The following is a 24,453-nucleotide window of genomic DNA, read 5'->3' on the forward strand; positions in this document are numbered from 1 at the left end:
AATCTACCTTAAATTAATGTTTGTGTTTGGTGTGAGGTAGGACCAAGTTTTTTTCTTTTCTTTATTATAAATATCCAACTGACCTAACACTGTTGATTTAAAAGATCTTTCTTCCTACTTCCACTGTTCTACCATGCCACCTTTATCATAAATCAAGTTTCCATATATGTATCGGTCTGTTTCTGGGCCCTATTTTTACCCAAAGTTATATTTACCTATCTCCTGCCTTAATTATCATAGTTTTATAATGTCTTGACATCTTGTAAAACTGTCACTTTTATAATATTCTTCAAAAGTGTCTTTGCAATTAATAGTCCTTGATATTTCCATATAAATTTAGAATCAATTTGTCAATTTCCACCAAAAAATATTTTGATTGAAATTACATTGAATGTATGATTTCAATTGAATGTAAAATTATATTGAATGTATAATGATCATACTCAATTGGAGTACAGAATACATTTACAATATTGATCCATTTAATCTATGCCCATGGTCTGCCTGTCCCTGCGTTTATTTAGATTTCTCTAACTTGGCTTAATCGGGTTTTTTTTCCTGTGTAGAGGTCTTACCTATATTTAATTACATTTATTCCTAGATATTTGATAGCTTTTAATGCTATTATCAATGGTACCTTTAAGTTTTTTATTTTCTCATTATTTCTTGCTGGTATTTAGAATATGGGTTATTAATTTTCTTTATGACTTTTGTTTCCAGTGCTATCCTCACTTGTGCTATCCTCACTTAGTAATTCAAATAATTTATCTTTAAGTTGCTTTGGATTTTCTCTGTGAACAACCATGTCACTATGGATGATGACAGCTTTACTGCTTCTTTTCCAATATGCATACCATTTATTTAATTTTCTTTCCTTATGGCACCAGCTCAATATAACGATCAGAAGTGGTGATAGCAAGCATCTTTGATAGCAGTCTTGGTGACAGCAGTCTGTGGTGACAGTCTTGATCCTGTATCTGTCAGAAGTTTTTTGTAGCTGCCCTTTAGGGGATTTAAGGAAGTTCCCCTCTCTTCTTAATTTGCTAAAAGTTTTTTTTTCATGAATGGATGTAGAATTTTATCAAATAATTGTTTTGCTTCTACTGAGATGATGGTATGAATTTTCTACTTTATCTAATTGTAGTGAATTACCTTGATTAATTTTCTAATGTAAGCCAAAATTTCACTCATAAAATAAATCAAATTTGGTCATCATCCTTATAATTTTCAACTTTCCTATACCATTTTGTTTTAGATATATATCTTACTAATAACTTAGAGCAAGTTTTTTTTTTAATGTAGTCAAAGAGGCTCTGTCTTAAAACAGGTCCATCCAACCCATTCATGATAGGCCAATTTGGACTTAATCTTCCTTTATTTCATTTTTAAAATATTATATATTCTTGTGAATTTTATTTTTACTTTTCTTTCTTTTTGTTAGATTAACAGCATTTTCCTCATTCCACTTTTGTTTATTCTTTTAATATTTAGAAACTAGAAACTCATTCTCCTAGTGATTACCCATAATTTTGGAAAGTACATATCTAAATTTAAAACATATTTTCACTTTCCTCTACTCTCTCATATATTTCCCCATTAGTTGATTGATATATCTGGAATTTTAGTCCAAGAATATTTTAAAGATTTTTTTATAAATAACATTTTTCTAAATTTATCAATAAGTTTTTCTGCTCATCATTGTTTCTTATAATGATAATCATAATAATTATAATAGTAGCAAATACTTATATAGTGCTTGCCATATGCCAGGTACTTGGTGAAGTACATGATAATTATTAATTTATTTAATCCTCACAACAGCCCTGTAAAGTAGATTCTATTATATCCCCATTTTTTCATATAAACAGAGGATAAGAGATACTACATGGTTTTCTTAAGGTCAGACAACTAATAAGTGGTAAAACTGAAATCTGAATCCAAAACTCTGGCTTGGCCTATAGCTCTATTCTTAATGTCTACACTATGCTTTCTATATCCTTCGCTTTGGGGTCTCCTTTTGTACTAAATTTTCCTGATGATGAATTGATCTTCTAGTTATTTTAATACTGATCAATGTATAGTAAACTTTCTCCTTGAATATCTGAAAATAGCTTTTGTTAGGCTTTGAATTGAATTGTAGTTTCAAAATTATTTTCCCTCAATACTTTGCAGCTATCACTGTTATCTCTTTGCATTAATTTTGCCCATGAGAAATCTGTTATCAAACTAATTTTTTAAGTAAGCTATTTCTTTCAATTTGGAAGCTTGGTTTTCTGAATTTTTCTGATAGATTGTTTCTTGCTGCACAATGTATGTTCTTTGGACAAGCAACATCAGTATCACCTAGAGCATGTTGAAAATGCAGAATCTTGGGCCCCACCTCAGACCTTTTGCATCAGAACCTGCCATTTAACAAGATCCTTATGTAATTTGTTTGCACATTAAAGTTTGAAAAGAATAGTCTCAGGTCTTTCTTCTTAGTGAAATTTTTCAAACATGTAGAATAGCAAAGAGAATAATATAATGAGCACCCAAATGTTCTTAACTCAGACTGAACAGTTCCTATAGAATCTTAAAATATGTTACAGACATGATGCTATTTCATCCTATATTCTTCAGTATACATCTCTAAAATGTAGGGCATTTTTCTTTCTTCCTTTTTTTTTTTTTTTTTTTTTTGACGGAGTCTCACTCCATTGCCCAGGCTAGAGTGCTGTGGTGTCAGCCTAGCTCACAGCAACCTCAAACTCCTGGGCTCAAACGATCCTCCTGCCTCAGCCTCCCAAGTAGCTGGGACTACAAGTGTGCGCCACCATGCCCGGCTAATTTTTTCTATATATTTTTAGTTGTCCAGCTAATTTCTTTCTATTTTCAGTCTACTAAAAGGCTCGAACTCCTGAGCTCAAACGATCCACCCGCCTCAGCCTCCCAGAGTGCTAGAATTACAGGTGTGAGCCACCGTGCCCGGCCCTGTAGGGCATTTTTCTAACTAAATTAACAATAATTCCTTAATATATTTAGGTGGGTCTTTTTACAATTTGCTCTGCTTAATACTTGGAGGGATCCTTCAGTCAGAGGACTGGTATTTCTACTTTTTCCCAGCTCTTGGATATATTTTTTAGCATATTTTTCCTCCTCAGTTCTCTTTTACTAACTCCTTCTTCCATGCCTATTAAGGTTTTCTTTATACTTTTCATTTGTTCATCCTTTTGCAGTACATACTAGAAAATTCTCTCTGCTCAATCCTTCAGCTTACTAACTCACTCTTCAGCTATGTTCATATCATCTACTTATTTAAATTTTGGCAATTGATTGCCAAATTTCCAAAAACTATAGTTAAAATTTTATGGATAGATACAGTATATTTTCATAATTCTGAGGATATTTATAATTATTCTAAAGTCATGTTCTGGTTGCTCTCTTTCTGGTATGTCTCTTTCCTCAGATTTTTCCATTTAATGAACAAGGTCCCTCAATTTGAAATGTTGGCTTTCCCAAAATATTTGGTATTACTTTAATGGGTGCTTGTTTTTGTAGTCGGACTTCCTAGTAACCTGTGATTGCTATCTATACTATTGTCTTCTTGCAGAGCATAGGTTAGTTCTGCTACCAAGCAAGGCACCTAGGTGCCCTAGAAGCAAAAACTGAGATTTGGATTCTTATGCAAGTTATCGCTGAGGGAGCTCTCAGTAGAAACCTATGAGTGAAGGAAGCCAGATGGGACTGGGAGAAAAGCCAATGTTTCCCAAACTTTGCTACACATAAAATCATGTGGGGTGGGACTTTTGAAAGTCCCAGCACTCAGAGGAGTGACATCAGCAAGATGGAAGAATAGGAAGATCTAGGCACTCCTTCACTCACAGAGAAACCAACTTAGCAACAATATATGGACCATGTTCCTTTTGTAAGAACTCCAGAAACTGCTCGAGAGATTACAGCATCCCAGGCAAGCACAAGGCCAAGAAGAGACACATTGGAGCAGTTAGGAAATTCTGGTGCACTTAACCACCATACCTCATTTACCTCCCTGCGCAGCTCAGAGAGAATAGGAGAAAAACCCCAGTTCCCAGTTTCTCCTTTGGCAGGGAAAGAAGAGGGTGGAACATGTGACCCATGTTCTCCCTTTTTGAGGGACGTCTAATGGACTGGTTTCCATCTCACTAAGAGCACTGACAAGAAAGGAAGTAGTAGTACACTTTGAATGCCTGAATCCCACTGAGAACAAAGGTGAGTTCTGCAGGCTATTACGGCATCAGAGAGATTGCAGGACCATAGAGGTCCACTATGGGAACTTCTGGGTAGATAAAGTTGAATCTCTTTAGCTGAGAGATAAATGTAAGACAACGAAAATGCTTCCCCAGGAAATTTTGAGGGGCTCCCAGAATTTCTAGCTGGGCCAATTGGTGAAAATCTTCTTCTGCACAAAGACAGTCTATAAAGACTAGTAGAGGTAGCTGTTTTTCAAAATGTCCAAATTTCAAAAAAAGATAAAAAGCATACAAAGAAAAAGGGATTCATAGCTCAATCAACAAAATTGATCCAACCAACCCAAAACAAATGGAAATGTATGAATTATCCAACAGTTAATTCAAAATAATCATCATAAAGGTATTCATTGAGCTAAAAGAGCACACACAGACAACTAAACAAAAGCAGGAGAAGGATGCATGAACAAAATGACAATATCAAAAAAGAGAGATAGAAACTATAAAAAAGAACCATACAGCAACTTGGGAGCTGAAGAATACAATAGCTGAATTGAAAGATTCACTAGAGGGATCAACAGCAGACTAGAACAAATAGAAGAATTAGTGAACTTGAAGACAGGTTATTTGAAATCAGTAAGTCAGAGGAGAAAAAAATGAACAAAAGTGAGGAAAGCCTAAGGGACTTATGGGATGACATAAAAACATATTAGAAGGTACAGGATATATACATAGACCCAATGGAATGGAATAGACAGCCCAGAAATAAATCCTAACGTGTATGGATAAGTAATCTTTGACAAGGGTGCCAAAACCACACAAGGGAAACAGGATAGTCTCTTCTGTAAACAGTAGTGGGAAAACTGTATACCCACAGGCAAAGGAATGAAGATGAGAGAGAACTTTGGGACATTAAATTTGGCAATGATTTGTGGGATATGATGCCAAAGGTACAGGCAACAAAAGCAAGTATAGACAAATTAAACTACATCCAACTTAAAAACTTCTGCACAGTGAAGGAAACAGTGAACAGGCAATTCTTGGAATGGGAGAAAAGAATGCAAACCATATATGTGATAAGCAGTTAATATCTAAAATATATAAAGAATTCCTAAAACTCAGTAACAAAAAACCCTCAAATACTCTAAATAAAAAAATGGGCAAAGGACTTGAACAGACATTTCTGCAAAGAAAGATATACAAATGACCAAGATGTGCAACATCTGTAATCATTAGAGAAATACAAATCAAAACCACAATAAGATATCACCACATACCCATTAGAATGGCTGCTATCAAAAAAAAAAAAAACCAAAATAATAAGTGTTGATGAGGATGTGGGGAAACTGTAACCCTTGGTACACTTCTGCTGGGAATGTAAAATGGTGTAGACACTGTGGAAAACAGTTTGGAGATTTCTTAAAGACTAAAAGAATTACCATATGATCCAGAAATCCCACTTCAGGGTATATATATCAAAAGAATTGAAAGCAAGATCTTGAAGAGATATTTGCACACTAATGTTCATTACAGCATTATTCACAACAGCCAACAGGTAGAAGCGGCTCAAATGTGCATGAACAGTTGAATGGATAAAGAAAATATGGTATGAACATACAATGGAATATTAGCCATAAAAAAGAAGAAATCCTGCTGCATGCTACAACATGGATAAACCTCGAGGACATTATACTGCTTGAAATAGCCAGAGACAGAAAGACAAATATTGTATGATTTCAGCGATGTGAAGTATTTAAAGTAGTCAAGTTCATAGAAACAGGAAGTAGAATGGTAGTTGCCAGGGACCAGGCGGAGGTGAAAAAAAGGAGGAGCGATTGTTCCATGGATATAGAGTTTCAGTTTTGCAAGATGAAAACATTCTAGAGATCTGTTATACAAATACGTGAATATAGTTAGCACTACTAAAGTGTACACTTAATGGTTAAAAGGGTAAATTTTGTATTATGGTTTTTAACCACAATTATTTTAAAAAATTCCTCTGCACTCAGGTGACACTCCATATTAATTAAATCAGAATGTCCCAGAATGGGAGCCAGGCATCAGCATTTTCAAAGGTCCCCAAGTACATGGTAGACAACCTCTAAGATCACGGCCAGTGATATTTGCTTTCTGATATTTATACTTTTGTGTAAAATCCCCTTCTCAGGTGTAGGCTGGACTTACTGACTTGCTTCTAATGAACAGAATACAGCAGAACTGATGAGAGATCACTTCCAAGATTAGGTTACAGAAGACTGTGGCTTCTGTCTTACAAGTCCTCTCTCACATTCTCTTTGATCACTGCCATGTCCTGTGGCAGGCCAGCGGAGAAGTCCCCATGGGAAGAAACTCAAGCCTGCCAACAGCTATGTGAGTAAACTTGGAAACAGATCTTCTCCCACCCACCTCAGGAGAGATTTGGAGTCAGAGGCATACAGCTAAGTCATACCCAGATTCCTGACCCAAAGAAGTCATGAGATAATAAATATTCATTGTTTTAAACGGCTATGTTTGGGCGTTATTTAAGTAAAAAAAAGAAAAATAATACACCAAGAGATTCCAATGTGCAGCAAAGTTCAGGAACCACTGAACTAGACAAATATATGGCTTTGGAGAAGTCTAGTCTTTTCATGATTCCACAGGGAAATCTGGAGTATAAACTGCACCACAGAGGTTGTAGAGCCAGAGGCAAATGAGCTAAACCATTAGACGCATCAGTCAGTCATTGGCAGACGCTTTCTGGAGGGAAGGGTAGAAGGGGGCAAAGCTGCCTAGTATCTCGAGGTCTGCACCTTGTCAGCAGGGCAGGGCTCCTGGAAGCCGTGAGGTGTGTACACTTAGCAGCCTGCAAACAGCAGCTGGGTGATGTCTCCACTGGCCTGGTAAATGGGATCTCTGGGAGCACCCAGAGCATCTCCATGCAGGGTACACTTCAGCTTTTATAAAGAAAATGCACAAGAGATGAGGCAAAGGCCTGGATGCCACGTGCCAGCAGAAGGGATTCTGGACACGAGTTTCCCCGTTCTCATAGGTGTCGTCAACCACTGCATACATTTTCTCATTTGCCTTTGTAACTTTGGTGCCCGCACTCATTGGTTTTTTCTTTTGGGCAGATACCTCTATTCCTTTTCTACTTACTAAGGAGGCAGGAATTATGTAGAAGGTAGATTTGTCTGGCCATTCTTACAGTGACACTCCAAATAATAAACCATTTGTTTTCCCCAGAAGTCTCTCCTGCTCCTACCGTCTGTCATTTCTCAGCTTGGAGCACCTTTAGAAGTACACCATATCTTTTGTAGCAATCTCTACTTATACGCATTTTGGCTTCTGGTTTTCTTTTTAAATCCTACACTGTCTCTTATCTTCCTGGGATATATTTAGTTTCTTGTCCACTGGAGGAATCCCCTTTTGTTTTCTAGTTAGGCTGTGAATTTTCCTATACTTTTACATCTTTATTTCAAAGGATTTAGGGATGGAGAGAGAGGAGCAATCTGTGCTCAGCCCAACATTTTGAACTACATCTCTATAAAATTTTAGACAGCACTAAAGAATGCATGAAAAGTTTTATAACCATTAAATAGCATTCACTCAAATTTCAAATTCTTATAAACGTTAATATATTTGTTGCAAAGTTTATAATAAAACACTACTTGATTAAAAGAATGTTTTAAAATTGGTTTTCAAAGTCTGTCTTTCAGTTTTGTACTAGGTGCTGTCTCTCCTGCCGTTGTTGTCCCTTCCATGCTGCTTTTGCAAGAAAATGGATATGGTGTTGAAAAAGGCATCCCAACCTTACTGATAGCTGCTAGCAGTTTAGATGACATCGTGGCTATCACTGGATTCAATACATGCATGAGCATAGTCTTCTCAGAAGGTAAACAAGAAAATACAACCACCACCATATCATTCATGACCTTTTTTGTTAGTTCTTTAAACAAGGTTTCTGGCTTTACTTCTTCATTTATTAATCAACACTTTTCAATTTAATGTCTGTTTATTCTTCATATAAAGCTCATTCTAGACCAGGGAAGAAATTTCAATAGCTTCAGTGGCTTAAGAAACGACTACTTAATACAAATGATTTCATTTTAATTATCATGTGTTTAAATTAATTGGTGAACCATATTATTACTATTTCACTTCTTATGTTGCTTTGGAATATTATCAGTTCCCACTAGAAAATATTCAGCAGCAGTATTACTAGTGCTACTAATATTTTAATAGGTATTTTTGACATGTATACTACTTCTTTGACTTTCCTCATAGATAACTGGCTGCTCTATTATAAGATAACTTATAGAGAGCGAGCTGGGATAGCCATGTGGCTTTTTGGTAGTGGTGGGACAAGATCCCACAGCAAGATCTGACTCCCAGGGTGATATCTGGTCTTGAATGTCACTGCACACATTGTGAAAGGAAATATTTCCACACTTAGTAATGCTTTAATTACTGGGAATGTTTGAAATTGAGTCTTCTGTATTATCTAAATACCAAAATATTTTTTAATTTGAAAAGTAATATGTATAGTTTCTCTTAAAATCAGAAAATACAAATAAATAAGAGGAAAAAGGAAAAGATAATAAAATCTGTGATAGTCACATCCAGAAGAAAAGAATCTTTTCCTTCTGAACTTTTTGATGTAAATTCACCCACACTTATCTCTTTTGTGTGTGTGTGTGAAGGTACAAAGCATCCTTTTTTAAAACAATTGTTTTTATATATTATTATTAATAGATTTAGAGGGTACAAGTTGAATTCCATTACATGTACATATTGTATAGAGATGTAGTCTGGGTTTTGGTTGTACCCATCACCTGAGTAGTGTATATTATACTCCAAAGGTAATTTTTCATCCCTCGCCCCATCCCACCCTCACCCTGTGAGTCTCCAATTTCTGTTATACCACTCTGTGTGCCCTGGTGTAGCCATAGTTTAGCTCCTACTTGTAAGTGAGAACATGCAGGTGGCATTATTTTTCTGTTGGTGAGTTACTTCACTTAGGATAACAGCCTCCAGTTCCACCCAAGTTGCTGCAAAAGACATTATGTCATTCTTTCTTATCACGGAGTAGTGCTCCATGGTATATGTATACCATACTTTCTTAATCCATTCATCACTTGCTGGGCATTTAGCTCAATTACATATCTTTGAATTGTACTATGATAAATATACCAGGGCAGGTATTCTTTTGATATGATTTCTTTTCCTCTGAGTAGATACTGAGTAGTGAGTTTGCAGGATCAAACGGTAGATCTACTTTTAATTCTTTGAGCAATCTCTGTATTGATCTCCATAAAGGTTGTAATAATTTACATTCCCACCAACAGTGTGTAAGTGTTCCCTTTTCACTGCATCCACACCAACATCTATTATTTTTTTACTTTTTAATAATGGCCATTCTATTTGGAGAGAGTTGGTAAATCATTGTGGTTTTAATTTGCATTAGTGATGCATTAGTGATGTTGAACATTTTTTTATATATTTTGGCCATTTGTGCATCATCTTTGAAAAATGATTGTTCATGTCATTTACCCACTTTTTAATGGGGTTGGTTGTTTGTGTCTTGCTGAGTTGTTTGAGTTCCTTGTAGATTCAGGATATTATGCCCTTGTTGAACACATGGTTTGTAAATATTTTCTCTCACTCTGTAGGTTGTCTATTTAATCTTTTGATTATTTCTTTTGCTGTGTAAAAGCTTTTTAGTTTAATTAAATCCCATTTGTCTATTTTTGTTTTTATTGCATTTGCTTTTGCAGTCTTACTTACAAATTCTTTGCCTAGGCCAATGTCCAGAAGAGTTTTTCCTAGGTTTTCTTCTAGAATTTTTATTGTTTAAGGCCTTAAATTTAAGTCTTGAAGCCATCTTGAGTTAATTTTTGTATATGTTGAGAGATAGGGATCAAGTTTCATCTTTCTGCATGTGGCTATCCAATTTTCCCAGCACCATTTATTGAAGAGTGTGACCTTTCCCCAGTGTATGTTTTTGTGTGCTTCCTCAAAGATCAATTGGTTGTAGGTATATGGTTTTATTTCTGTGTTCCCTATTCTGTTCCAATAATAAATGTGTCTACGTTTATGCTAGGACCAGGCTATTTTGCTTACTGTAGATTTGTATTATAATTTGAAATCAGGTAATGTGATGCCTCCAATTTTGTTCATTTTGCTTAGGATTGCTTTGGCTATTTGGGCTCTTATTTTTGGTTCCATATGAACTTTAGAATTTTTTTGTCTAATTCTGTGAAAAATGACATTGGTATTTTACTAAAAATTGCATTGAATCTGTAAATTACTTTAGGCAGTATTATCATTTTAATAATATTGATTCTTCCGATCCAAGAGCATGGGATGTTTTTCCATTTGTTTGTGTTGTCTATGATTTCTTTCATAAGTAACTTATAATTCTCCTTGTAGAGATATTTAATTTCTTTGGTGAAATTTACTGCTAAGCATCTTGGGGGTTTTGTAGCTATTATAAATGGGACTGAGTTTTTTATTTGGTCTCAGCTTGAACATTATTGGTGTATAGAAATGCTATCAATTTTTATACATTGATTTCATAACCTGAGACTTTGCTGAATACATTTACCAAATCTAGGAGCCTTTTGGAGGAGTCTTTAAGGTTTTCTAGGTGTAAGATCATATCATCGTCAAACAAAGATTATTTCACTTCCTTTTTTTTTTTTAATTTGGATGCCCTTTAATTCCTTCTCTTGCGTGATTGCTGTGGTTAGGACTTCCAGAATTGTGTTGAATAGAAAGTGGGCATCCTTGTCTTGTTCCAGTTCTTAAGAAGAATGCTTTCATCCTTTCCCCATTCAGTATTATATTGGCTGTAGGTTGTCATATATGGCTTTTACTATTTTGAGTTATATTCCTTCTATTCCAAGTTTTTTGAGAGGTTTTATTATAAAGGGACACTAGCTTTTATTGAATGCTTTTTCTGCATCTATTGAGATGATCACATGGTTTTTGCTTTTAATTCTGTTTATGAGGTGAATCACATTTATTGACTTGTATATGTTCAACCATCCTGGGCTGAAGCCCATTTGATCATGGTGAATCATCTTCTGGATGTACTGTTGGATTCAGTTTGCTAGTATTTTTTTTAATGATTTTTATGTCTATGTTCATCAGAGATATTGGTCTGTAGTTTTCTATAGATTCTGCAATCCTGTGAAACTTTTTCTGGGGAGATACATCTTCTCTGGGTTGATGCATGCAGTATCCCAATTACAGAGGTTTGCCAGTTTCTTTTTCTGGAGCTCTTTCTTTCTCTGGTGTCTGTCTATGGTGCTGCAGGTTCTCTGATGGGGCAACATGTCTCTGACCTCTCTCTTGTTCTCAGTGGCCCCGAGGAATCCAAAGTACGCAGATGCAGAGTCAGGTGAGACAGAGACCAGTACCTCAGGAAACATCCCAAAAATGTTCTAATCTTCCATTTTCCTCACAATGAAAAAACCACAGATTGGATGTTTTCTTCCTGTTGCACCAACCTGTTCCAGCTTTGGGAAAGGCTGTCATGAGTATAACACAGCAACTTTTCTTACTTGCTCAATGCCACTCTTCTTGGCTTCGCATTTGCAGGTAGCACTGCAACTTCTTAATGGTTTATGGAGTTCCATAAAGGCTTTTATAGCAAATTGTTGTTCAGTTGGTGTCTCTATGGAGAATCAAGGTTGGGAGCTTCTCATTCGGCCTTCTTGCTGATGACACTTTGTTTCTATTAATGCTATTTTTATTAGAAAATATCTCTAAGAATATACTTAGATACTTTAGTGAGTCAAATACCCAGAGTATAACTGAACTTTTTTATGACTCAGAATCAGGTTTTTTTTTGTTTTTAACTTATTACAGTGAACCATAAGTATGAATATATTAATATTCATGAACACAAAATATATTAAAAACTCATTGTTTTTGATATTTCTAGGGTTGACCCTGGATTAAAAGTTTTTATGCTGCTATTGTTCAATTATTCTTTTTATGTTTAAATCATTTATTTTTTTTTTACGCCAGAGAAGTGTCATTAATATAGCCTTTACCAGCCATGTGCTAAGTGTCACAGGTCATCTCTTGTCAGTCTCTCTGTTTTTCTACCTCACCTGGTCTGTTAGTTTGGGTGCATAAGGGGAGCACATTGCAGCTTATTAATTCTTTGGTTTTTTTGGCCTATTTGTACAATGAACATTTTTGAGATATGTGTATATTAGATTACTTGAGAGTACATATTTATTAACTAGATCTATATATTTTCATATGTCACTATTAAATGTCTATTTTAATATATTTGTTCTATAAAATACTTACCTTTCTTTGGGAACCACCTAGATTTGATATTCTGATGTGTAGTGTATGTGAAAATATTTCTCTCTGAAATGTTTTCTTTATTGTGTGCCCTTACAGGTGGTGTAATTAGTACTGTTCTATCCTCTGTACGGGACGTATTTATTGGTGTGCTGGCAGGAATTATTTTGGGATTTTTTGTTCAATATTTCCCAAGTGGAGATCAGGTAAATAAAAAGTTAATCTATTTTGTAGAAGTGTAGTGTTAGATATTTCTTTCAAAAATTTGAACTTTGGGAAGATCCATGAAATATTAAGTTCAATACTTAACTCTCTCTCCCCAAAAGTAGCCTCAGATGTCTACTCTGTACTTAAAACTGAGCACAGCAGTGATTTCTATGGGTCAATGGCTTTCACTGAAGTCTCTGCTTTCTGATTTAGCAAATAAGGAAAATCAGAAAAATGTACTTAACTCAGAGTAAGTACATTTCTCTGCCTTATACCATCCTTTTCTCTACTAAATTGCCTATTGATGTTTGACAATTTCCTAATCTTTTCCCCCAAACTTTCCCTTAAACATTTTTGGAGGAGATGGGTTTCCATTTATTTCTGCATATTTTCGGATTAAAGTTTCTTCCATTCTCCTTTGACAAAGACAACGCTATTAAATTGAACTCTTTCCTGCCTTAAAGAATGTGACATTACTTTTGTATTTCTATAATTTCCATCATAATTTACCTGAAACAATTCTTTGACTATGGAGATATCCAAAAATTTATTTTTAAGAATTCATGCACGTTATATGGAAGTGAAGGTTCTTTGGGTCTCTACTGTCATCCTCACAGTTAAAGTAATAATACTTTAACTATTTTATTGATATTAGTATCAGAGATGTGGGAGAATATGAAATGTTAATAACGGCAACTTTTGTTACTTGTAGCAAGTCTGCTAAAATATTTGGTGAGAAAGAAAATCAAAGCTTTAGACATTATTAAATATAACATTTAGAGACATAGTATCAAAGGATCAAAAACAAAAGATTGTGTGAAATCTTATATATTTAATGTAAATTAATTTCTAAATATCTATCTAATTCTAGCAAAAACTTCCATCAAAGAGAGCATTCCTTGTTTTGAGTATGTGTGTTTCTGCCGTCTTAGGCAGCCAACGTATTGGTTTACATGCATCTGGAGGATTATGCACACTAATGTTGACTTTCCTTGCAGGGACAAAATGGTCCAAAGAAAAGGTGAATATGTTTAATACACTATTTTTTTAAAAGATAAAATAACTGAATGTTTTACATCTAGAATGGATATTTAGGAAATCCCCTCATTCTAGTAAGAAGATGTTCCAAAAGTTTTTGTGTCCTCAAGGAAACATATGAATCAATCAAGGAAATAAAATATTTAGGAAAAGCACCTGGAGATATACTAAAATACAATCAGAAGTTGAATTATCACATCAGCCTTCTCTTTTCCCAAGTTTTATGTAATATGACTATATAACTTTTATCAATTTATCTTATTCATTAAAATTTTAGTTCTTACAATTAATCCATGGAAACATGCTCATAAAGATTAAAACATAGAATAAAATGTAAAAGATTCCTCTATTCCCACACCACTCCTAAACCCCCTTTCCAGAATTACTCATTTCTTCTAACCAGTCCTCTATTCATAGACATTTATATTTTTTTCCATTTTTTGTTGTCACAGCAGTGGTGCCATGAACTTTGTCATGTGTCTTTTTGCATATGTACAAGTACTTCTGTAGGGACAGATTCCTAGAAATGGAATTGCTTGGTTAAGAAATGGTCTGTTTTTTGTTTTGATAGGTACTGCCAAATTATCCTTTCAAAAGATTTTAGTTATTTACACTCCTGTCCACAGTGTAGAAGGGTGCCTAATACCTCAACCCGTCCACAACACTGGATATTATCACTAGTTCTATTTTTTTTTTTTTTTTTTTTTTTTTTTACTATTGGATGGTCTCAGTCATTGATTCTTACATATAGTTTCTTACAACTATATGATGTCTTTATTTACATTTCTCTGATTAGTTGTGGATTAAGCTTCTCTTCATATATTCTTTTTTTCTTCCTCAGATGAACAATCTTCATATATTCTTTTTCAACTACCTATTAATCTTTGCCTATTTTATGGAATTATTTGCCTTTTTGTTTGTAATTTATATAGTTTCTCTAATGTTAGGGCTACCAATCCTTTGTTATGTGTATATTGCATATAACTTTTGCTTATGTTTTTTTTGTATGGAAGTATAGATTCCTATAGCCAAACCTATTAATTTTTCCTCTTTGGTTTTAGATACTGCATCTTGTTTAAGAAGGACTTCCTCACTGAATATTATAAGACTATAAACATTATAAAGATACTATTTTCTATATTATCATCTAATAATTTAGTCATTTTTGTTTATTTTGTTTTTGCATTTAATTCTTTAATTCACTTGGAATTTATGATTGTGAAAGCTGTGATATCAAGATATACATAAATACATATGCATGTGTATATATATGTACACATAGACACACATATATACTAGCATATAATAGATATGTACATACATATATGTGTATAAATTGGACAGTCAATTTTTGCCAAATTATTTATTGATTGATCCACTATTGATTGATTTAGTTACTTTAAATGCCTCTTTTAACGTGAACTAAATTCTCACACATATAGATAAGTTCTAGAACCTATTAATATTTAATATGCTTATCTATTCCTATGCCAATACTATTTTAAATCACTGAAGTTTTATGTCTCAAAATCTAATATAGAAGGAACCCTCTCATTATAGTTCTTTTTTTTTTTTTTTATGAGACAGAGTCTCGCTCTGTTGCCTGGGCTAGAGTGTCATGGCGTCAAGCTCACAGCAACCTCAAACTCCTGGGCTCAAGCAATCCTTCTGCCTCAGCCTCCCGAGTAGCTGGGACTACAGGCATGTGCCACTATGCCCAGCTAATTTTTTTTTCTATATATATTTTTAGCTGTCCAGATCATTTCTTTCTATTTTTAGTAGAGACAGGGTCTCGCTCTTGCTCAGGCTGGTCTCAAACTCTTGACCTGGAGCGATCCTCCCGCCTCGGCCTCCCAGAGTGCTAGGATTACTGGCGTGAGCCACCGCACCTGGCTCATTATAGTTCTTTTTAAAATATTTCTTGACTATTCCTGCCTACATTCTTTCTTAGATAAATTTTAGAATCAGCTTGAGAATTTCTCTAACCAAAAATCATCATGGCATTTTGTTTAGTATTCCTATATAATTATAATTATAAAAGAAATTAAATGGTCAATAATGAACAAAATACAATCAGATAAATAAGATGAAAACTACTAGAAATTTTTTAAATAATAAAAAAATAAAACAAACTAGAATAAATAGGTTTCAAAGATTAAAAGTAACAAATAGGAAAATGTGCTATAAAGAAGATATAGTAATGCTCTTTTCCCCTTTTTTTAACTTTACTTTTATAAATGACAATCAGAAAACACAGTCATAAGGGAAATAGTTATAAAGATAGTTTATGTCCTGAGCAAGAGTAATCAAAATTCTCTAAAAAAAAGATAAGCCCAGGCTGAGACTAAAATCCCTTCATACCAATTCCTAGAGAAGAGCCAGAATACTCTTATGCCAAGAGAGCTCTTTCCTGTAGCTTTTAGTAGGGAAAGTGGCACTGGGAGGGATTCATTCCCAGAAAGGGAAGCTTAACAGGCAACCAAATAAGAATTGAGTATGTTTTTGGTTTAGTTTTAAGGAAAAAGTAACTTTGAAGTATTCAACATGGGTCCTTTGGAAGCAGGCCTAACAGACTACCAAAATTGTTTTCCTAATAGCTTATAACATATCAGGATTCACTTTCATAGGATTGGGTTCCAGGATAATTGTTCGTGGAAGTTTTCCCAACTCCCTACTGAGAACACAGGTGTTTGCATGAGCTGAGTATGTTCTCATCAGGCATGATGTGGTTCTATCCCTGTTCAGTTACCTTAAAAACAAAAGCTAAAACTCTTATTAAAAATGTCTGGAATTCCAAAGACCTCATTTATTCTGTGTCAACATGACCAAATGATACTGTTTATTTTATAGCTTCACAAGTTTCTTTTAATCAAATTCTATCTGTTTGAGTATAAGAATTCACCTGCTCAGTTTCTATTAATTAGGTTTTAACATTTCTCCTAAAAATAAAATATCTTAAGTTTATTAGATGTTAAAAAGTGCGGGCCAGGTGCAGTAACTCACACGTGTAATCCCAGCACTTTGGGAGGCCTAGGTGAGAGGATCACTTGAGGCCGGGAGTTCGAGACCAGCCTGGGCAACATATCAAGACTCCATCTCTAAAAAAAATGTTTTAATTAGCTGGGCATGGTGGCACACCTCTATAGTCCTGGCTACTCAAGAGGCTGAGGCAGGAGGATTGCTTGAGTCCAGGAATTTTAGGGTACAGTGAGCTAAGATTCTGCCACTGCCCTCCAGCCTGGGCAACAGAGTGAGACCCTATCTCAAAAAAAATATATAGTAAAACATAAAAATAAAAATAATTTTTAAAAATTTTAAAAAGTGACTTTAAATATCTGAAATGTAATTATTTTAATGTGCCGCAGTAACTATAAATGTATTTATCTTTTCCACAGATTGGAGTCCAAAAAATTATTTCAAAAACATGGAATATTTTTCAACCACTTCTTTTTGGTTTAGTTGGATCAGAAGTATCTGTTTCAGCTCTTGAATCAAATACTATTGGTAAGAATAAGAGCACAAAAAGTAAAAGGTTCAAAAATATTTAAGAAAACTATGAATATTTTAATTTTTATTTACAATCTATCTTTGAATGATAACAAAGACCTTCAGAAACACGTTGACACAGTAGCATGTATTTGCTTTTCCTTTTCACTGGGTAGTTTTTTTGGTAATAAAGACAATACTATCTTCCCTGAGTGATCTGAGGAAATGTATATAAGATTTCATTTCAGAGGGAAAATATTAGATACCATCAGTACCTTTTGAATACTTTCATTTTAAAAGTATTCCAAAAACATCTATTAGTTTAAAATTGAACAAATGTCATCTGTCTTATTTTTCATGGTACCTCTACCATCAGACAATCTCTTGCACATTGCCTAGAAGCCTCACTCATACTTGTATTTTTTATAACTATTATTTTTACTTAAAAAATAAAGACATAAAGAGGCAATAGCCTTAAAATGCTTTCAAAGGTTTAGAAATCATAACTCTAGGTATAAAAAATCACTTCATCCCAATGTATTGTTATTTATGTTTATTTGTATCTGTTGTAGGCATTTGTGTTGCTACAATGAGTTTGGCATTATGTGTTCGAATTTTAGCCACTTTTGTGTTGATGTCTTTTGCTGGCTTTAGTTTTAAGGAGAGAATATTTATTGCTTTATCATGGATGCCCAAAGCTACAGTCCAGGTAACAATATAATAAGTCATTCTAATATTTTAGTTTTGATGATTTTTTTAAAATTCTAAATGAAGACTGTTACTCTAATCACAAAATGTGAGCTCTTAGCCTTACTCTTAAATTTTTTGATTGATCGTAACTATTTATAAAATTAATGTAAACTTTTAAACCTCAGTTTTGAAAGCAATTCTTCTGAAATTGAAATGTATACTTTTAACTACAAATCCTTCCTAAATTTATAAAAAATGTTTTATATTTTCCCAAAATATGAGAGTATATGTCAATATTGGAATTTTCATATTTTACTAAATGTCATAGAGCTAAATGTTGTGATTTTAAAGTAGAGACACATTGATTTTTTAAAAACACATTTCCTATCCCTGTCACTGACTCCACCACACAAATGTACATATATTGTTTTTAACTATTTGATGAATGACTGAATCCTCCCAATAAACCATATAGGAAGGACAGGGACAGTGTTTGCATTTTTTTCCATTACTTTCCCCTGTGCCTGGCACACAGAAGGTAAATATGCATTGCATGTCTACAATAAATATGCCTACAATAATGAATGAATGAATGAATGAATGAGAGTCTTTATAATTTTGCCCTGTTAATCAATGATATTCTCCTCCTACTGAAAGACAATGCTGTTTATTGTAGACTGTTTAACTTGGCAGCATCATACCTTAATTTTCTAGGATTCTTTTCTTGTTATTCCAGAACAGAAGCTCCTAAATTTCCATGCAACAAAATTCTCTATTATCATGATTAGAAAAGCAGGCTATGGTAATAGATACCATATTACTTTCCTATAACCTTAGGCAAGTTATTTCCTAATCTCTCAGTGCCTCAATTTCCTCATTTTACAGTGAGGTCTATGAGCGTCTATTTCATCATGGTGTTGTGAGGATTAAATGAGATAATCCACGTAAAGTGCTTAGCACAGTCTCTGGAATGTGGCGGAGCTCAGTTAATGCTGTTGTTTTATCTTACCTTCAAGAAACATAGATAATAACTTTTTGTCTTTAATGTCTACTGTAAGGAATAATAAATCTACAAAAGTAGTATCTATCATCCCTCTATTCTCTCTCCTTCCAACAATACACGTGCAATTTTGTTTTATTATTTCATACTTTTCATAAATCAAGGAAAAAAGAAAAGCAGGTATGAGGAAGGAGACCACTCACTCAACTCCTGCAATATTGTTCTGCCTCTGCCTGTTTCTGTCTACTGGGCCCGTACTGTCTTCTGCACAAAGAACACTGAGCTGGTTTCAGGGAGTGGCAAGACGTATGAAATTAATTATTGATGCACGTAGAGAGTCACAGCAGCCACAATAGATGACGATAATGTCATAAATGACTTGGATCAACAAATATTTTAACTTTAAGAACTTTTCACCTTTGTCCCCTTCCTCCGTTCCCTGCTGCTTAAACAGAATTGACTGAGCTTCAATTCTTTCTCTTATTCCTCAGTTTAGAAAAACTGAGGAAAATTAGAGTGGAAAAAATGGAAGATATTAAGAGGGTAAATAAAGAACTCAGTTCACAAACGTAAGATCAGTTTGCTAGTAGGATTCTTTTAAAGAAATAACATTAAATCTCATTCACTAGGTGGAAACCATTTGTCATCTAGTAGTGGTCCTCACATAATAGGATTGTCATAAGGATTAAGTGAATTAATAAATGGAAAGCTTTAAGAATGGTACTCTATAAATATTACTATTAGTTTCACTGTTATTATCATCATCATGTCTTGAAAGTCAACGGTTTTTTGGCAGTTCTTTTATGTTCAAATGCTCTTCTAAACTGTAAGATTCTTTAGAGTTGGTTTTCTGCCTGATTTACCTTTTTCCCCCTAGCATATAGCATATTGGCTTGTGTTTAGGAAATAAAAAGTCATTATACAAAGCTGGGCTGGGTGCAGTGGCTCATGCCCATAATCCCAGCACTTTGGGAGGCCAAGGCAGGAAAATTGCTTGAGCCCAGGAGTTCAAGGTTACAATGAGCTACCATCACACCTCTGCACTCCAGCCTGGGCAACAGAGTGAGATCCTGTCTCAAAAAATAAATATAAAAGAAGGTATTATATAAAAACTATGCCATTTTTAATCATTGATTTGGGATATGGAAAATGATATTAATTTGAGGGGTTCTTTTGCCATAATGTCCCATATCAGAGGTACTGCTTCTACCGTTATGCTGTGACTTTGCAGTTCCATAGAAGATATATTATATATTTATGTTTAATCTCTAAAAATGTTAAAGTAATATCATGCCTAGATTAGTAAATACAAAGAAAGAGTGTCGGTAAGAAATTGCTTTATATTATTAAAAATAAATACGATAGAAGATAAGTGGGGAAAATGAATTTATCCCCTGACTGCCAGGGGATGAGGAGTGGGGCAGGGGAGAGAAAGTTGCTATGATATGAAGACTATATGCTACTATATGCTACATATATGCATATGCTACTATATGCCAGGCATTCTTGCATTCTCATATTTAATCCTCACAACCACCCAGTGAGGTAAGTACTTTGTTGTTCATTTGACAAGTAAGTAATTAGAAGGTTAGAGAGTTTCAGTCACTTGCACAAGACCACTAACCTGGTTGTGGCAAAAACAGGATTCAAACTCAGTTTGCTGGATTCCAAACCTCTTGTCAATTCTGCTATAATATACTGCCCCAAAAGTAGGAAGCACAATGAGAAGAGCAACAAATCCTAGGAGACCATAAGAAACCTAAGTATTTTATATTGTCTTGTTGTAGCCAAGAACCTAGTGGTACGTGGTAAAAGCAACTAAGCAAAACTCTGGTTCAAATAGAACTCCTGATGTTCTAAGGGTAATATGAGCGCTCGAAAGAGATATTTGAATAGGGAAAAGCTGAGAGGACAAGAGTGCAGAATCAGCAAAATTTCTGCATGCTAATTTGTCACTATTGCACTCTTCCTCCAGATATATTTGCTAGGAAGAACATAAGAGTTGGTGAGTAATTTATGAAAAATACTCAGCACTTTTAGTCTTATCTTTTTTCGTAATAATCTAGTACTAGGTTTTGTTTATTTTAATAGAGCAATATACTTTTATTATATATTAACCCATTTTAATATTTTTCTTTATGCCCCATTCCCTCCCCACCCTCTACCCCCACCAAATGCAGGCTGTGTTAGGTCCTCTGGCTCTAGAATCAGCAAGAGTCTCTGCGCCCCACTTGGAATCGTATTCAAGGGATGTGATGACATTAGCATTTTTAGCCATCTTGGTCACAGCTCCAAATGGAGCCCTACTTATTGGCCTACTGGGGCCCAAAATACTTACACGTCATTATGATCCAACAGAAATAAAAGTGCAATTGTCACATCTCGAGCATCATTAAAATGTTTATTTGTCATTACCTGCCTGCTTCTTTTAATGAATTACCTCATATGATAGAAAAATTTAAAAGTACAAATATGTAGAGACACTAGACACAGAACCCAGGATTTAGTAAATATGTGATTTCACTCTAGGACTTCCCTCTAATTTTTGATTCCAAAGTTAATTTAATAAAAATGGTATTAAATGGAATATTCTCTTAGTATTTACATATTTTAAAAACAATGCAAATCTGAAAATACCCTAGGAAAGTTTAAAGTAATCTTTAAGGCTGAATTTCACATTATAATACAAACTAGGCTTAATATAAAATTAAACAAACCTTGAATTAATTTTTGTGAGGGGTGAGAGGAAGGGATCCTGTTTCAGTCTTCTGCACGTGGCTATTGAATTTTCTCAGCACCATTTTATTGAATAGGGCTTCTTTTCCCTAGTGTACATTGCTGTCTGCTTTGTCAAAGATCAGTTGGTTGTAGGTAGATGGTTTTATATCTGGGGTCTCAATTCCATTCCATTTGTCTCTGTCTCTATTTCTGTACCAATACCATGCTGTTTCAGTTACTATGGCCTTATAGTATAGTTTGAAGTCTGGTTATGTGATGTCTCCACATTTGTTCTTTTTTGCTTAAGATGCCTTTGATTGGCCGGGCGCGGTGGCTCACGCCTGTAATCCTAGCACTCTGGGAGGCCGAGGTGGGCGGATCGTTTGAGCTCAGGAGTTCGAGACCAGCCTGAGCAAGAGCGAGACCCCATCTCTACTAAAAATAGAAAGAATTATATGGACAGCTAAAAATATATATAGAAAAAATTAGCCGGGCATGGTGGTGCATGCCTGTAGTCCCAGCTACTCGGGAGGCTGAGGCAGGAGGATCCCTTGAGCTCAGGAGTTTGAGGTTGCTGTGAGCTAGGCTAACACCATGGCACTCACTCTAGCCTGGGCAACAGAGTGAGACTCTGTCTCAAAAAAAAAAAAAAAAAAAAAGATGCCTTTGATTATTTGGGCTATTTTCTGGTCCCAAACAAAGCATAGAATTATTTTTTCTAGATCTGTGAAATATGACATTGAAATTTTGATGGGGATTGCACTGAGTTTGTAAATCACTTCAGGTAGTATGGACATTTTAACAATATTGATTCTACCTATCCATGAGCAGGAAAACTTTTCCCATTTGTTTGTATCCTCTGCGGTTCCTTTCCTCAGAGTTTTGCAGTTCTCCTGTGGAGATCTTTCACCTCCTTGGTTAAGTATTTTCCTAGGTATTTCATTTTCTTTGTAGCTATTGTGAAGGGTATTGAGTCTTTGGATTTGACTCTTGGCTTGATTGGTATTAGTATGTAGAAATGCTACTGATTTATGTAAATTGATTTTGTATCCTGAGACTTTGCTGAATTTATCAATTCCTGGAGACTTGGTGGAATCTTTGGGGTTTTCTAGATACAAGATCATATCATCAGTGAAGAGTGACAATTTGACCTCCTCTTTCCCAATTTGGGTACCGTTAATATTCCTCTCTTGCCTTATTGCTCTGGCTAGGACTTCCAGCACTATATTGAATAGAAGTGGTGACAATGGGCACCTTTGTCCCTTTTCCAGTTCTTAGGGGGAATGCTTTCAACTTTTTCTCATTCATTATGATGTTCGCTGTGGGTTTGTCATATATGGCATTTATAATTCTGAGATATGTTCCTTCTATGCCTAGTTTTTTGAGAGATTTTTATCATGAAAGAGTGCTGGATTTTGTTGAATGCTTTTTCTGCATCTCTTGAGATGATCATATGGTCTTTGTTTTTGCTTTTGTTTATGTGGTGAATCACATTTATTGATTTATGTATGTTGAACTATCCTTGCATCCCCGGGATGAAGTCAACCTTGTCCTGTTGGATTATTTTTTTGATGTGCTCTCACCACTCACAAAAATTAATTTAAGATGGATAAAATACTTAGATATAAAACATGAAACCCTAAGAATTCTGGAGGAAAATGTAGGAAAAACTCTTCAATATATCGGCCAAGGCAAAGAATTTATGACTAAGACCCCAACGGCAATCATGGCAACAACAAAAATTAATAAATTGGATTTGATTAAATTCTAAAGCTTCTGCACAGCTAAGGAAATGAAAATTAAAGCCACAATGAGATATCACCCTACCCCAGTTAGAATGGCTTTTATTAAAAAGTCCAAAAACAATAGATGCTGGTGTGGATGCAGAGAGAAAGGAACACTTATACACTGTTGGTGAGACTGCAAGGTAGTACAGCCTCTATGGAAAACAGTATGGAGATTCCTCAAAGAACTAAAAGTAGACCTACCATTAGATCCAGCAATCTCACTATTGGTTATTTACCCAGAAGAAAAAAAGTCATTTTATCAAAAAGACACCAGCAATCAAATGTTTATTGCAGCACAATTCACAATTGGAAAGACATGGAATCAACCCAAGTGCCCATCAGTTCCTGAGTGGATTAACAAAATGTAGTATATGTATAATATGGAATACTATTCAGCCATGAAGAAGGATGGAACTGGAGACCATTATCCTAAGTGAAGTATCTAAAGAATGTAAAAACAAACACCACATGTACTCACTATTAAATTAGAACTAATCAATGAGCAAACGTGCACAGAAGGAAGTAAAACTTAGTGGAAATCAATCAGGGGGAAGAGGAGACGGAGGAGGAGGGGATGGGTAAAAACCTACCTAATATGTACCACGAACACTATCTGGGTGGTGAGCACACTTACAACCTTGACTCAAGCATACCAAAATCGATATATGTAACCAAAAACATTTGTACCCCCATGATATTTTGAAATTTAAAAAAAAAAACAAAAACCTTATAGGCCAGGAGAGAGTGTGGCCTGACATATTCAAAGGGCTCAAAGACAAAAACCTTAAGCCTAGAATATGGTATCCTGCAAAAATATCCTTCAATCGTGAAGGAGAAATACAGACTTTCCCAGACATACAAAAGCTGAGGGATTTCATCAATACCAGAACTATCCTACAAGAAATGCTAAAATGAGTTCTTAAATATGAAAGAAAAGGATGTTAATGAATAATAAATCATCTGAAGGTATACAACTAACTTATAACAATAAGTGCACAAATACAAAATACTCTATTGC

The 24,453-nt window shown here is 34.7% G+C and overlaps 1 protein-coding gene across 1 annotated transcript in view; it reads left to right on the plus strand.

Annotated features, from left to right (window-relative positions):
- The window catches only part of SLC9B1 (solute carrier family 9 member B1), a 72,435-nt gene extending 51,109 nt beyond the window's left edge, over positions 1-21,326 (plus strand). The window contains exons 7-12 of the mRNA XM_069485463.1: positions 7,904-8,079; positions 12,609-12,715; positions 13,588-13,737; positions 17,150-17,258; positions 17,813-17,949; positions 21,111-21,326. Of these exons, the coding sequence (XP_069341564.1) occupies positions 7,904-8,079; positions 12,609-12,715; positions 13,588-13,737; positions 17,150-17,258; positions 17,813-17,949; positions 21,111-21,326 (895 nt within the window). The remainder of the gene's footprint in view (positions 1-7,903; positions 8,080-12,608; positions 12,716-13,587; positions 13,738-17,149; positions 17,259-17,812; positions 17,950-21,110) is intronic.
- The last annotated feature ends 3,127 nt before the right edge of the window (positions 21,327-24,453 follow it).

This window comes from Eulemur rufifrons, chromosome 13 (genome assembly GCF_041146395.1).
Source record: "Eulemur rufifrons isolate Redbay chromosome 13, OSU_ERuf_1, whole genome shotgun sequence".
NCBI lineage: Eukaryota > Metazoa > Chordata > Mammalia > Primates > Lemuridae > Eulemur > Eulemur rufifrons.